At 44.0% G+C, this 14,969-nt stretch overlaps 1 protein-coding gene across 1 annotated transcript in view; it reads left to right on the forward strand.

Annotated features, from left to right (window-relative positions):
• Positions 1 to 10,781, forward strand: part of CUL1 (cullin 1) — a gene marked incomplete at both ends in the record, with an annotated part of 34,635 nt that extends 23,854 nt beyond the window's left edge. Inside the window, 8 exons of the mRNA XM_079533138.1 lie at positions 59 to 135; positions 882 to 1,013; positions 2,152 to 2,244; positions 3,463 to 3,510; positions 3,593 to 3,675; positions 5,049 to 5,154; positions 6,262 to 6,375; positions 10,701 to 10,781. Of these exons, the coding sequence (XP_079389264.1) occupies positions 59 to 135; positions 882 to 1,013; positions 2,152 to 2,244; positions 3,463 to 3,510; positions 3,593 to 3,675; positions 5,049 to 5,154; positions 6,262 to 6,375; positions 10,701 to 10,781 (734 nt within the window). The remainder of the gene's footprint in view (positions 1 to 58; positions 136 to 881; positions 1,014 to 2,151; positions 2,245 to 3,462; positions 3,511 to 3,592; positions 3,676 to 5,048; positions 5,155 to 6,261; positions 6,376 to 10,700) is intronic.
• Positions 10,782 to 14,969: the final 4,188 nt, after the last annotated feature.

Genomic DNA, 14,969 nt, shown 5'->3' on the forward strand with positions numbered 1-14,969 from the left:
TGGAAGCAAGGATGATAAGGCAGTTTGTCCTACTAATGTGCATTCCTCTCCCTTCCAGTGGATTTCAGCATACAGGTGCTGAGTTCTGGATCATGGCCATTTCAGCAGTCTTGCACGTTTGCTCTGCCCTCTGAGGTAAGGTTCTGAACTTTATTCAACTGAGGAATGGAATTAATAAACAAGAGAGGAAGTTACCAGGCTAAACATGTCCATCTGTTTTTTTTTGTGGGTTTTTTTGGTGCATCAGAGAGGATTAGAAGGTTCTTTTTTGTCTGGAAGCTTTGTATGCGTATTTTGTATTTGTCTCTTGGCTGAAGGATGTTTGGAGCAAGACAAATGAGTAAAGGTAGCAGGAGGAATTTGTGTGAAACACCTAGCTGCCTTCTCCTGTAGAAAGGTTGTGATTAATGATATTTCAAAGCGTTATGTAGTAATTGAAAAATTTGTTAGCGTATTTTAATATACTTCTGTGTGAGAAATTTCCTTGGTAGTTGCTCCTGCTCTGTTCAACAAACTGTTTGGATACTGTAACCATTGGTTTTCTATGGAGCGCTATTGAAAATAGATAAGACATGAACGTTTAATACATGAATTTCACTGCTATCAGTTCAGTATCATGGTAGTTAAATCACCTCATCTTGCCTCTCGTTCCGTAAGGAAACAATGAAATTTAGATTCTTATTTAGATTTTTATTGTTAGTGATGCTTTTAAAAAGGGAAGTTACCATCCAGTCTGAAGAACATGAATGTTTTTAATTTCAAACAGTATGGCAGTATGAAGTGATCAGATTTAATTCCTGTTCCTGTGTTGTTCTGCAGCATGTTCTAGTAGCGGGTGAAGGAAAATAGCATTCTTGGTTTTCTTGTTCTTTTTTATACAGTTAGAACGGAGCTATCAGAGATTTACTGCATTTTATGCCAGTCGTCATAGTGGAAGAAAATTAACGTGGTTGTATCAGCTTTCCAAAGGGGAACTGGTTACCAACTGTTTCAAAAATAGATACACGTTACAGGTAAGAATAGGGTTGTGTCAGTAGCAACACTTGGTGATGTTTGCAGTCTTAGAGCTGATTGCAGTGATTGCTTAGGAGACTTGCATTCACACTCTGCTGCTTTCATGCGCTGGGAATGAGCTGCTCAGTCTCTTTAATCCTCATTTGGAGATAACTGGTTTTCTTCACAGTAAGGAGTGATGGCGTAGATAAGTTTTTAAATGTTTATAACAGTGAAGTATGTAGTTAGTTAAGTAGCAGAGTTCATGTGGAATACCTATGCCCCCACACAAATGAATTGTAGATGATGATACAGTGAGTTGAGCAGTCTTATATTTGTATGTCAAAATATTCATTTCCCTAATTGTTGCATTAATGTGTGTGTGTATGTATACACGTTTAACTACCAGGCATTCATTTGCTTTACTCATGGGAATAATGCTACTGGCTTTGTAAAAAAAACAAAGTTCTTGGTGTTACAATAAATAGAACCTTTGTATCTCTGATGTATTTACTATGATATTACTTAAGATCCGTTTAACATAAATTTGACTTAGAAATCTGACGTATTACTTTTGGCTTAAATGGTTCTCAGGCTGCGCTGTGTGAGGCAACTGTGACCTCTTTGTGAAAGACATCTTGTATGTCATGCTTCTGTGTGTGTTCTCTCAAAAAGCAGGAGAGCTCACAACTGTGAGAAGAAACAAGATAATCTTAGTCTCTGAACTTTTATAATCAGCATATGTTAAGTCAGTAGCGATGGGTTTGATAAGCCACTGATAGCTGCTCGCTTATAAATTTGGTTTTGTTATTCTTCTAGATCTAGTAGGGTTGTGAAGATTAATTCAGTAGTCTGTGTAGGTATTTAATGAATATTAAATGAGTAAGAGTGAGGGAGTGGTAGAGGAAAAGATATTATGAAGTGTCTGCAGCTAGTTAAATGCTCAGAATATTAGTCTTTATGTTTAGATGATGCTGGAAGATGGAGTTCTGGTTGTATAAATAGTATCTGTACTGTGTGTGCAATGATCAGCACTAGCTGGTTATTTTCCTTTGTCCAGTTATTTCAGTGTGTACTTTTACACTGGTGCATTTCAAACTGCTCGAGTTCAGTAAGTATGTGTGTACTTTCTCATATTCTGATTTTTGTATCTGGTAGGCATCCACATTCCAGATGGCAATTTTACTGCAGTACAACACAGAAGATGCCTACACCGTGCAGCAGTTGACAGACAGTACTCAAATAAAAATGGTAGTGCCTTTGCACATTTAACTGCACTTTTGGTCATCAGGGCTCTTCCTGCTATTGTAAGAAATTGTGTTTAGATATGCTTGGAGCCAGAATTGGTTTCTGTCCTAAAGGTGCAGATGTGCTTCCCTGGTTTACTTTCGTGTAATTACTAACTGCTTAGCCTTCGATAAATCTTAGTCTGCCTTGTCACTAGAATGAATTGTGTAGCTTCATGCTGACCCCTGGTGTTTAATAAGATGTCACTATAGGAGGAAAAGCATTTTTTCTAAAAATTTTAGACTGTGTTTTGCGTTTCTGTTTTCTGCATTTCAAGGGTTATGTACGTGGTCATACCAAGATCTGTATGTCATAAGTTCACTGTCTCCTGTAGAAAAGGTTCACCTCTTCTTCCCAAGTAGCTTTTGTGGCCCAATGTTTATTTGGCATTTGTGTCTTTTCTTAGTAGTACTGAATCAAGTCTGCTGGGACTCCTGGAAAGCTTGGCAATCCCTAGTCAGGTGGATTTTTAATTTTTAATTTCAGAAATGCACATCTAGCGAGTCACTGCGGTTAGTTTATAGTGAATACACCAGTCTTCCACAGGATTGCCATTTATTACAGATGCCTTTTTGCAGATTTCTGTAGATAGATGCAAACATATTATTATATATAGAATAAGCGTTTGGTGCAGATTGTAGTTGGAGCAGAATAAAACTCCATACAGATGAAACCTAGCAACATGAAGCCCAGAAGACTTAGACTGGTGTAGCCATCTGGGTGACTGACCAGTGAAAGTAAGCAGAACCAACCTCCTACTGTACTGAAGAAAAGAAAAATATATTAATCAGAAAAGAGAAGGTGCTTACTTCTTGAGGCTTAAGTTTGGCATGGTGCTTACATTTACATGGCTTGGAGAAAAATGATTTCTTAAGCTCAGGCGTGATTTGCAAGCAGATTTATAGCACAACAACTGGGAGGATCTGTTGTTTGGAATTAGTCTTCATAAAGAATTTAATGGTAGTTGCCAGTTGAAGGGTCCTATGTCCTAACACCCAAGATGGCTCACTACATTTTATTTCTGTGAAGTATGTTTTTTATTGCTTTCCAGGCTCATTTTATGGTGTTCTGCCCTCAGTAGTTCTTAGTGTAAATCTGTGTATTCTTATTAAAGGATTTTAATTTATGGAAAGGAAAGGAGGTGACTGGCTGGCTGTGCTGATGTTTTCTGTAATTTTGTAGGATATCTTGGCACAAGTTCTACAGATACTGTTGAAATCAAAATTACTTGTAAGTACCTCTTGCTTTTTTTATGGTTTGCTTAACAGTCGGCAGAATGTACTGATTAACACGTTTGTTTATTTTGTTCCAGGTTTTGGAAGATGAAAATGCAAATGTTGATGAGGTGGAGCTAAAACCAGATACCTTAATAAAGCTGTATCTTGGTTATAAAAAGTAAGGGAAAAACTTCAGCTACGTACTGTTGGATAGTATGGGTAGCACCTTGTTTGCTTTTGAAACATTAGTAGAATTTGATATTCCTGAAGTGAAAGCTCCTGAGTTCAAGTACCTATTCAGATATGGATCCCTGTATCAGCTCCAGAGGAGACAGATGGCTAATAGGGAAATAGGGAAGATCTGAGCTATCTGACTTTGATTTTGTCACAAGGGCTGTCATGACCTGAATGTTTTCCTTGCACCTTGTGTATTTTTTGCATAATTTATCAGGTGCGTGACTTAAATGCAGTCAGCAGAATACTTCATATTCCGAGGTCGTCCAAGGCCAAGCACTTGGATATTCATGCAGTAGAGATAACGTAAGAACATCAGCAGGCTCATTTCAGAACTTCGGAGAGCAAAGTCTGTGATAACTTCGACATGATTCTCAGTAGATTTTCTTACCTCTTAACGTGCGTGTATTTTAAGCTGCTCTCAATGCTCCGGTGACTTTTTTTACCATGCTAACCAGAGCACAGACGTGCATTCAGTGAGAAATTCAGTTCTCCAGGAAGATGAAATCTCAAGTAAAAGAAGCATTTTAAACCTGCCCTTGTTGCATCCTTCATCCACTTCTACCCTTTGACCAGTAACTGAGGGTTTGAGCGTATGCGCTGTCAGTTACAGGAGTGTAATAAAGGAAGCGCTCAAGTATTGCTGCACTGTGTGTGTTGGAGGCTTCAGTTACAGCTCACGAGATGATGCTGAATAAGTATTGGCTCCTCTCCCCCCTGCAGCACTTCGAAGTACGGCTGACTGGTCACACTCCTGAGTGCTGTGGTCCCGTGGCTTATTCCCCACTTCTGATGTGGGGTGGTGTGTGGTGCATACAGTGATGGCACAGCTCTGGGCACTGCAGAGCGTGCAAAAGGCATGACTCAGTTCTGTAGAATACATTATTTTCTTCACGTCACAGTTAGTTATCTTCTCTGCTGTCGTAATCCAAACGTAAATTAAAATGGTGGTTTTTATTTCTACCGACTTCCTTTTCTGTGTTCACTGATTGGAAGCTTCTCACTAGCCATAGAAATCATTCAAATCGGTGTAACTGTGCAGTTGTGACTCGACCTGACAGATGAGTGCGTTGTATTCAGTAAGCCATGGAATACATGGACAACAACCAAATAGATATTTGGGGTTTCTGGGTTTGTTTGTTTGTTCTTTTATTTAACTTGAATGATATTGTCTAAAACTTTTGGGAGTGTCAAAGTCCACTTTCCTTGTAAAATTCTGATAGTGTGGTGTGTAAGTTGTTTAAGTGAGATCTTTGTGGGTTTTTTTAGTTTGGAAATAGGCTGATTTATTTGATTAACTTCTGTTTTTCTTTGCAGCAAAAAGTTAAGGGTGAACATCAATGTGCCAATGAAAACTGAGCAGAAGCAGGAGCAAGAAACTACACACAAAAATATAGAGGAAGATAGGAAACTACTGATTCAGGTGACTTACATTGCAGGATTCTGCTGCACAATGCGCACAGAATTTCAACTTTATAATTCCCTAATGAAGCAGACTGCAGAGAACTAAAAGCAGTATAGCATTCCAATGTAATAGGCTGAAGTTTAAAAATATATTACAGTTTTGAAGTTTCTTCCAGTCTGTAACAGAAAGTGTAGAAAGACATACTGTGATACTGCTCTCCACATTGTTTTAACGTGCTGGTATTTGGGTTCCGTGGATGCATTTGCTCATGAGACTTCTGTTCTAAATGCAAATTGGAAATACTGGGTTAGATGAACTTGAAGGTATTTTTTGTTACTTCATTTAGAAGTACTTAAGAAGTAGAGGGGGCACTGAAAGCAGATTGAATAGGGTAGTTCAATTGGAAGGGGCATTCAGAGACCAAGTTCTAGCTGCCTTTCCTCCTCAGGGCTAACCAAATGCACATCAATGGGGATGTTGTCCAATTGCCCATAAAAGAATAAAAGAATGTCACAGTAAGGTTAAATATATCAGTGATATTTCATGTTACACATTTTTTTTTGTTAGTGGTGGTACCGTTATTCTTACTGATCTTAAGTAACATAGTTCTTAAAATTCCTATGTGAGAAACACTGTAGACTGTATTCTGTGTAAAATCTGAGTTCTCAAAATCAGTGTGAATAGTTGGCGCTCTGTAGTGTATGGGAGTTGCTAAGTCAAGGCCTGAACCAGTGATTGAGCCCCAAGTGAAAGGACACAGCCAGCCCTGGGAGCACAGGCAAAAGCAATTCAGGTTCCACCCCACCCTAAGCCTCATTTAAGGGCTGGCTGCCACAAGGGACTGCTGTCTATCTGGAGATCCCTCCTTTTGGAGTATTTGGTGAGCCCTGATCCTTGGGGTGGGTAAGCAAATCTTTTCCTGTAACTGGATTGTCACCCTTTTTTGGGTAGGTTAGAGCTGGTTATCTGCCATTGCCTTTCCCTGCAGTAGATAAGTTTATCCCCACCTCCTGCTGGAGTTGTGTTTACAATGCTGCTGTGGTCGTAGATGTGATCCGCTGAAGAAATAAAATAGCTTTATGCAGGACAAGCTCCAAAGCATCTCTTTCTGACTTTGCTGTGCAGGCTGCTATTGTAAGAATCATGAAAATGAGGAAGGTTCTAAAACACCAGCAACTACTTGGAGAAGTGTTAACACAGCTGTCCTCGAGGTTCAAGCCACGCGTTCCAGTAATTAAGGTATGTGAGAGTTATTGCTCTAACCCTGTGTTCCTTGTGGTGAGGAATCTTTCTGAATTAGAAAAGGAAACTAAAAAGAGCTTCTTCAAAGTCGTGGCGGTTGGCTTGGCACTTCATGTGGGAGGGTGCTGTCGCTGTGGTTTCCAGCAGTGGCTGTAATCTGCTTGAGCAGAGTTCCACCGTGGCATCCATCCAGAAGAGAGCCATGTCCTCTGTGCCTCGTGGCCTCTCAAGCCAGAGGGAGCAATGAAGCCACTCGGAGCTCCCAAGGGAACATGTGGCCATCCAGGTCTCAGGCACAGGGCATGAGTCTTCAGCCAGTGGCTGTTGGTGGCAGTGAGTACACCTGTGGGAAAAGTACCCAGGTTAAAGAGATGCTTATCCTGTTGGTAGAGCTCTGGGAGGATGTGGGCAGGCTGAGGAGCGTTAGGAAGTCAGAAAAGGAGATACAACAGAATGGTACTCTGTCACTCCTGAAACAGATTCATCAGCCACTCAAGAAATAAGGGTTTCTCTGCTCTCCCCACAGCAGAAAAAAAAGAGGTCTAAGAGGTGGGGGAATGGAAGCAAGTTTCTGCTTAGGGCAGCAGACGAACCCTCCTTCATGTCTACCTCGCTTTCCCAGATGCCCTTACACCTTGGGGATAAGCAAATGACTGTGTGGATGAAGGTGCATCTGAGTTGGAGGGGTCTCCTAGGGCAAATCAACCTGCTCCCCATATCACAACAACTCCATTAAAAAAGACGAAAAGGGCTTTTTCTGCAAATGATTCTTTTCTGCGTGAAAAGAAGGCCTGTTGTGCTGCCCGGGCCCAAACCATAGAGAAGTCTGCTGCTTCCCTTGGGCCTGGGTAAGAATCATCACTGGAAAAGTCACTCAGGTGGTACAGCTGCCTGATTACCTATTATTTGTTTTTCACCTTGGCAGTGATGAAGTAGCTAAGACAGGTCCAACGGCAGTCAAAAGGGACTTGAGGGCTTTGGGACAATCAGTTAAAGGATTGGGTGTGCAGGTAGTTCTTCTCTGTCCTTCCAGTAGCAGGGATAAATACTGAAAGGAACAGGCAGACCCAGAATGTCAGTATGTGGTTCTTAGGCTGGTGCTACCAAAAAAACGTTTTCGGTTTCTTAATCACAAGGAGGTCTACATGACACAGGGCTTGCTAGTGCCTGATGGGATGCACCTCACTCAGAGGGGAGAAGGGGATTTTTGCATAGGTGTTAGCAGGGCTGATAGATTTGAAGGGTGAAAGGGTTAAAACCAAGCCTGCTGATGATATACTATGGAGCATCATGCCACTGCCACTCAGAGGAACTGCATGCCAGTGAGATCCTTCGTTCTGCTTCATGAGGTGCCAGGTACAATGAAGCACATCTGAAATACATCTGCACTAATGGCATGCAGCATGAGCAAAAAGCAGAAAAGGCTGGAAGTCTTGGCTCTGCCCAGAGCTACGACGTCATCGGCATAAGTGAAATCTGGTGGGAAGAGTCTAGTGAGTGATATTCTGTGGACAGTTAGAGGCTCTTCAGAAGAGACAGGCAGGGCGAGTGAGGTGACGAGGCGCTGCTTTTTGTAATGATGCGGATGGGCTGTGCAGATCTGTCATTGGGAATGGTGTGGTGAGAGCCTGTGGGTCAGGATTAAAGGATAAGCAAATAAAGGAGGTGTTACTGTGGGATTTTGCTGTAGACCAGTATGACAACACCAATGAATTATTCTTTACGAAACTAAGGGAAGCCTCTAGATCAACTGTCCTCATCCCTTATGGGGCACCTCAGTTTCTCAGGCATTAACTGAGAACACCACACAGCTGATACAAGCAGGTCTAGGAGGTTCCTAAAACACTTGGACAGCAATTACCTGATGTGGAAGCTGATGAATAAAGGTGCCCTCCTAGATCTGTTGTTTGTGAACAGAGATCTCATGAGTCAAGAGGTGTTTGGTGCTATCGCCGTCCTAGTGACCGTGAAGCAGTTGAATTTTAAATCCTTGCTGACTGGAGGAAAACTGCCACCAAAACTTCAACCCAGGATGTGGGGAGAGCAGATTTCAGGCAGCGCAGGTAAATAGTAAAGTCCTCTGGGAAACTGCTTTTGAAGGCATTTGGGTTCATTAGTGCTGGTCGCTTTCAGCTTGGCTGAACAGGGTTGTTCTTCTAGAGAACCTTAGGCAGGAAAAGAAGTGTATGATCATTAAAAGCAAGGGGAAGTAATGTGGGTATATTACAGGGACAGTGCATGCCTTTGTAGAGAGAAAATTCTTGGCTGAATCTTGGTTACAAGTTGAGGCTGGCCAATACTAACTAAATACGTTACCAGCAAAAGGGGAGAACCAGAGAGAACATTATTTTGTTGGGAATGGTCATCTTACAGATGGGGCATAGTCTAATGCAGTCTTGGCCTTTGTCTTTAGCACTAATGATGAGCTCCAGCACTCCAGGTGCCCCAGTTGGGCTGGAGGTCTGACTGTGGGAGCGATCAGAGTTTGCTGGAAGTTGAACTTGTGTGAGGTCTTCTGCTCCACATGGATGCAGATAAGCTTATTGGACCTGATGGAATTCATCCCAGGGTACTCAGAGTGCTGGCTGATGCCATCGTGAGACCTGTCTCAATTATTTTCCAACAGCCTCAGGAATCTGGAGAGGTATCAGTTGACTGGAAGCTGGCAAACGTTCCAGTTTTCAGGAACGGCGAGAAAGAAGATTGTGGCAGTTATAGGCCTGACAGCCTCACCGCAGTGCTGGAGGGCAGCCCTGCTGAGAGGGATTTGAGGGTCTTGGTTGACAGCAAGTTGAACAGTGTGCCCAGGCAGCCAGGAAGGCTAACCATATACTGGGGTGCATCAAGTGCAACATTGCTAGCCATTAAAGGAAGTGATTTGCCCTGCTCTGTTCTGCACTGGTGCAGCCTTACCTTGAGCACTGGGTGCAGCTATCAGTGCCCAAACGAGGGCTGCAAAGATGGGGCCTGGATGGTTGGATGTCAGGGGGAAGTTCTTTACAGAGAGAGTGGTGAGGTGCTGGAGCAGCTGCCCAGAGAGGCTGTGGATGCCCCGTCCATCCCTGGAGGTGTTCAAGGCCAGGTTGGATGGGGCCCTGGGCAGCTGGGCTGGTATGGAATAGGGAGGTTGATGGCCCTGCGTGTGGCGGTGGGGTTGGAGTTGAGGTCCCTTCCAACCCTGGCCATTCTGTGAGGGGCTGAAGGTTTAAGAAGAAGATTTAAGGATAAGAAGAGACTGTGGGGAGACCTCATCATGACCTGCAGCTTCCTCACAAAGGGGCAGCGGCGGAAAAGGCACTGATTTCTCTGGTGACCAGCAATAGAACCTGAGGGGAACAGCATGAAGCTGTGATGGGGAATTCAGGTTGGGTATCAGGTGAAGTTTCTTCACCAAAGGGGTGGTTGGGTTCCAGTGGGCACTGGAACAGCCTCACCAGGGAAGTGGTCACAGCACTGAGCTTCCCAGAGTGCAAGAAGTGTCTGGGCAGTGCTCTCAGACACATGGTCTGATTTTTTGGGGTTGTCCTGTGTGGAGCCTGGAGTTGACATGATGGTCCTTAAGAGTCTCTTCCAACATGGGAAGTTGTATAATTCTAAAAAGATGAAATGGGTAGAAACAGATTTCAAAGTTGTAACTAAGCAGTAAATATTTTTAGCAGAAAAATGCAGATTTCTTACGATTCCTCAAACTGTTGTAGTTTTGAATCAGCGCCAGCATGCAGTAGCCTCTACTCCATGCTTACTCACTTGCTCTCACAGTTGTGCAAGTTCCACCTCTTTGCAGGCCTGGTTAATATATTAGTTTCCTAATCTCCTCAAGAATCAAAATGTTGGGGGGGTTATGGTTTAATTATGGCTTCATGATTGTTTGGTTTAGCATTGTCAAGGATACTTTTTTCCGTCTCAGAGGGACAGGTGGAGCAAGGAACAAACAGTGGAGAGCCATTACCAAACCAGGCACCGATGCTGAAAGGGATGCACGCAGACAAGTTATTCTAGGCAACTAGTTACTACAGCAGCAATCCTTAGTGAACGCTCAGCAAATAAAAAGTTAAACAGATGCAGTCGTACTACCAAGTTGGTCAGCAGTGACAGAATAGTGAATTGATCTCCAAGTCAGTGCCATGGAATGGCATAATGCAGTGTAGCGGAGAGTCCCCTTTTCGGCTGTGGCCAGAAGCAGGAGAGTGACTTTCTTTGTGCCTGTAGCCCGCTGCCATCCTCTGCTTGGCATGCGTTTCAGTGCCAGCATTGTTCAAAGCTTGTAGCAACCAGAAGTGTTCTGCCAGCGTCTCTCCACTTACCTTTGTTTCTCCCCATAGAAATGCATTGATATCTTGATTGAGAAGGAGTACTTGGAACGCGTCGATGGTGAGAAGGACACCTACAGTTACTTGGCTTAATGTTTTTATTAGCGTTTTCTGACTGTGTGGCACTCGGCAGATAGGTATGTGATGGAAAGAATGAAAGCAACGGAACTTCATAGCAGCCACCTGCTGCCATTTGGACCTCCCTTTTTAATCCCTGAGACCAGGACTCCCCATCAGCCAGTCTCAGATTTACATCAGAACTGCTCAGGATTGATACATTTCAAGTATGTAAATATGGACACCAATGCCATTTAACCTAATTTAAGAACAGAGAGGAATCAGACCCTTCTCATTTAAGGGTTGCATGCTACTGCATTTAAATCAATACATTGGCTATATGATAAACAGCTGCCATCACTGGCAGCACTTACAAATGTTGGCAGCACTTTGAGAGCAAGTCTGAATGGACCCATGTGTAATCTGCTATGGAAAAACCATTTGTATAGTGTGTTTCATTTTTTAATGTGTGATAAATAAAAAAAAAGTTAAAAGATTTCTGTACAAGTTGCATTTGGTTTTATTAAGTTTCATGATTTCTAAATGTAAATAAAAGGTATAATAATGGTTATGAAAGCTACAGAAATTTGTTTTGCTTTTCCTCCTTTCCTGGTGATTTGAAGTGTGCTGCTTTCTGAAGGAATTAACTTTTATCTGTAATCAAACGTGTTGCTTCTTTTTAAGAGGAAACGTGTTTTGAAGAAGAAAACTGTGCTCCTTCCACAAGAGAGCAGAACAGGAGCTAGGTGAAATGTCTGCAGACAGCCCCGGTCATCTGAAGTTTGACCTTCCTTAATACATTATATCACTCTTCCCCCAGTCCTGTGGACAAGCTGGCAGCCCGGGGCATGGACGTGGAGATGTGCTGCAGGATCAAGAGGGGGCTGGAGGGCTGGGAACAAAGAGCTGTGGTGAATGGAGTTGCTTCCATGAGCGGTGTCCCTCAGGCGTTGGGTCCCGTTTAGTATCTCTGGTGGGGGTCAGGATGAGGGCACTTGTGCACCTCTGTGAGAGCAAGATGGGGTGAAGCGGTCCTCTGCCTTGGGGTAGGAAAGCCCTGCAGGGGCTCTGGACTGATGAGCTGAGGCCAAGGGGGTGAAGTTCAACAAGAGGGCGTGCTGCGTCCTGCACTTCAGTCCCAGCAACCCCAGCAGTGCCTGCAGGCTTCGCCTAGGGGCAGAGTGGCTGGAAGGTAAGGAAAGTGATCTGGGGCAGGTGGTCAGTGCTGGGGTGAGTCGAGCAAGCGTTGTGCCCAGAAGGCTGAGAAGGCCAGCAGCACCCTGACTTCTATCAGAGATGGTGGAGCTGGCAGGGGCAGGGCGGTGGGCGTCGTGCTGTACTCAGCTCCCAGCGTGGGTCTGCTTTGGGGCCCTCGGTACAAGGAGGGTGACGACGTCGGTGATGGCACTGAAACGCGAGTGGTGAGGGGAGCCGTGAGGGAAGTGGGGTCGTTTCTTCAGAACTGTTGCTCTCTGCAGCTGACAGCTGTGTGTGGTGGGGAGGTTGGCCTCGTGTAAGTAGTGATAGCACTAGAGAAGGGCCGCGGGTCAGGGTGGATATTAGGGAACCTTCTCTAAAGGAGCGGTCAGGCATTGGAACAGGCTGCCAGTGAGGCAGCTGAGCTGCTGTCCCTGCAGCTGTGTGAAGGAGGTGCAGCTGTGCTACGTAGGGATGTGCTTTAGTGGGCAGTATTGGCATGGGGGGACAGTTGAACTGGATGATATTGGGAATCCTTTCCAGCCTTTATGATTCTGTGATCCCCTAACTACTGCCTTGAATAAGGTTGAGGCTGCCCAATTCATTGAACAGAAAACTGTGTGCTCCTAAAGACTAACTCCTAATAAATACCACTTGTGACGAGAATAAAATGCGTTGCTATACATATATATACATGATTGACCAAGTTTTACTCCGTCTTATCACAATGTTGTGTGCTCAACATATGCAAGTGAGATAAATACTTGTTTCTACATGTAACAAAAAGCTACCCTTCCAGTTCTCTTTTTTGTCCGTGAGGGTGAAAGGACTTCTGCTTCTGCATCCAAACCATTTTTTCACCGTTGGACATGGTGGCTTCCCATCCTTCTGAGAGAGAAGCTATTTTTTATGGTTACAGTTGGGCTTTGATCTACAGAAATGTTTGATTTTTCACAAAGTTCTAGCTTGAACTGGGGAGTATTAGATCCTAACATCAAAAATTGAGAGAATACCTTGTTGCACTTGAGCTTCTGCAAGCTTGCTGTTCCTGTACTGGAAGAACTTTAATTGTACCAAGACTGCCGGTGTGGTTAATAGAAACACTTTGTTCATTTTTTGAAATGCCTTTTGAAAATTTTAAGATGTGCTTTGCAGAAAGAAGAAAGTAGGAGAGCATGGTGCTAGAGAGGCATGCAAAATGACAATCACCTGTGGAAGCCCAGAACTGCAGCGCTGCAAGCTGCCTCTCAAAGCCATCACTGGTTAAAGCAGGACTGCTTTGTACAGTTTATATACTGTATTAAATCACAATTGCTGCCAACTCAGCTCCAGGGAACAGACATCTTTATCTGAGCAGGCAGAAGTTAACCGGACTTCGGTAAAAGGAGGTGAGCTGGCTTGCTGGGTCACTTTGTCACAAACAACCGGAGAAAGAAAAGCCACCTCCTCACAACACTCCTCAACAAGTCCAGGGAGTGCCAGAGAGTGGCTCAGTGTTGATGAAGGTCAATGACAAGTGGTGTCTCCCAGGGGTCAGCGCAGGTGCCGATACTCTACAGTCATCAATGACTCTGACAGTGGGGTCAGCACAGCAGGACAGGATCCCGTCCAGAGGGACGGAGACAAACTTGAGCTGTGGGCCCAGGTGAACCACAGGAGGTTCGGTAAATCCAAATGCAAGGTCTTGCACCTGGGTCGAGGTGAGCCTCACTACCACTGGGGGATGAAAGGGTTGAGCACAGCCCTGCTGAAAAGGACCTGGAGATAATGGTGGATGGGAGGCTGGACAGGAGCCAACAGCGCGCCCTCTCAGGCCAAAAACCTGGGCTGTATCAGAAGGAGGAGGTGATCCTGCCCCTTTTCTCTGCACTGGTGAGCCTCAGCTGGAGTACTGCATCCAGGTGTGGAGGCCTCAGTACAGGAGAGATACGGAGCTGTGGCCATGCGTATAGAGAACGGGCACAGAAATGATTCCAGGAATGGAACACCTCTCCTGCAAGGACAGGCTGACAGAGCTGAGGCTCTTGAGCCTGGAGAAAAGAAGGTTGCAAGGTGACCTGATAGCAGCCTTTCAATATCTAAACGGCAGCTACAGGAAAGAAGGGGACAGGGCTCTAGCAGCGCAGTCGCCGCATTCTAAACAAGATTAGATTGAAATTTCGTAATAGAAGGGAGGAATCTGTACCACTAAAAGCAAAGCAGTTGTTGCTTTACAGCTAAGCAGTACAAAGGATACAACATAAATGGCCTCAGCCCAGTTTGATTCAAGTGAGGTATACAATTAGTCATGTTATTCTGTTTGCAGCTGGAGAGATGCCCCATGCAGGGCAGCAGTCACTGGAGCCGCCGCTGCCTGTTCCCTTACCAAGTGGTAGAGGTGGAATCTCCTCTGTGTTATTTCTACAGTCAACCGAGAAAATCAAGGCACCACGTGGGGAGCTGCACTAGTATTAAGCTGGTGCACAGGTGGCAGGAAAGCTTGTAAGACTGTTACTCACCTTAAACTTGGCATTAACACCTGTTAGCGTCATCTACCATCACAGTTACCTACCTCCTGCCACCCTTCCACTTCTTTTTTGGAGTACACTCCCTCCATTTTTAAATCCATCTGCTATCAACTGACTCCACATTAGGACTGATAGGGCAGAGTAGAAGTAGAAGAATAACAATTACAGTTGAACAGAGAACTAGGCAAGTATGTACTGCCTTTATTTAGAAATTAAGTTTTGTGAACCGGGTAAATCAGAATTTTAACTCCATTCCCATAAAAATGAAGAAGTTCAAGTATCATTTATTCAAGATTGAAAAATGCACCACACCACATTATTGCAAAAGGTCATAGGTACAAAACACTGCAGCTGGTGAGAAGGCAATAAAAAGTTTTTTTTAAAATTGGTTGCTATAAATTACTGTTACAGTACTTTGCAAACACAGAATTTCAAATAGCTTTTTTTTTTAAATTGCCCACAGTACTAGATTTTCCTGAAGATAAGGCAGCTGTATGCTTATAAGAAGAGGTAGCTGGTG

The sequence above is a fragment of the Tetrao urogallus genome, assembly GCF_951394365.1.
Source record: "Tetrao urogallus genome assembly, chromosome: 3".
NCBI lineage: Eukaryota > Metazoa > Chordata > Aves > Galliformes > Phasianidae > Tetrao > Tetrao urogallus.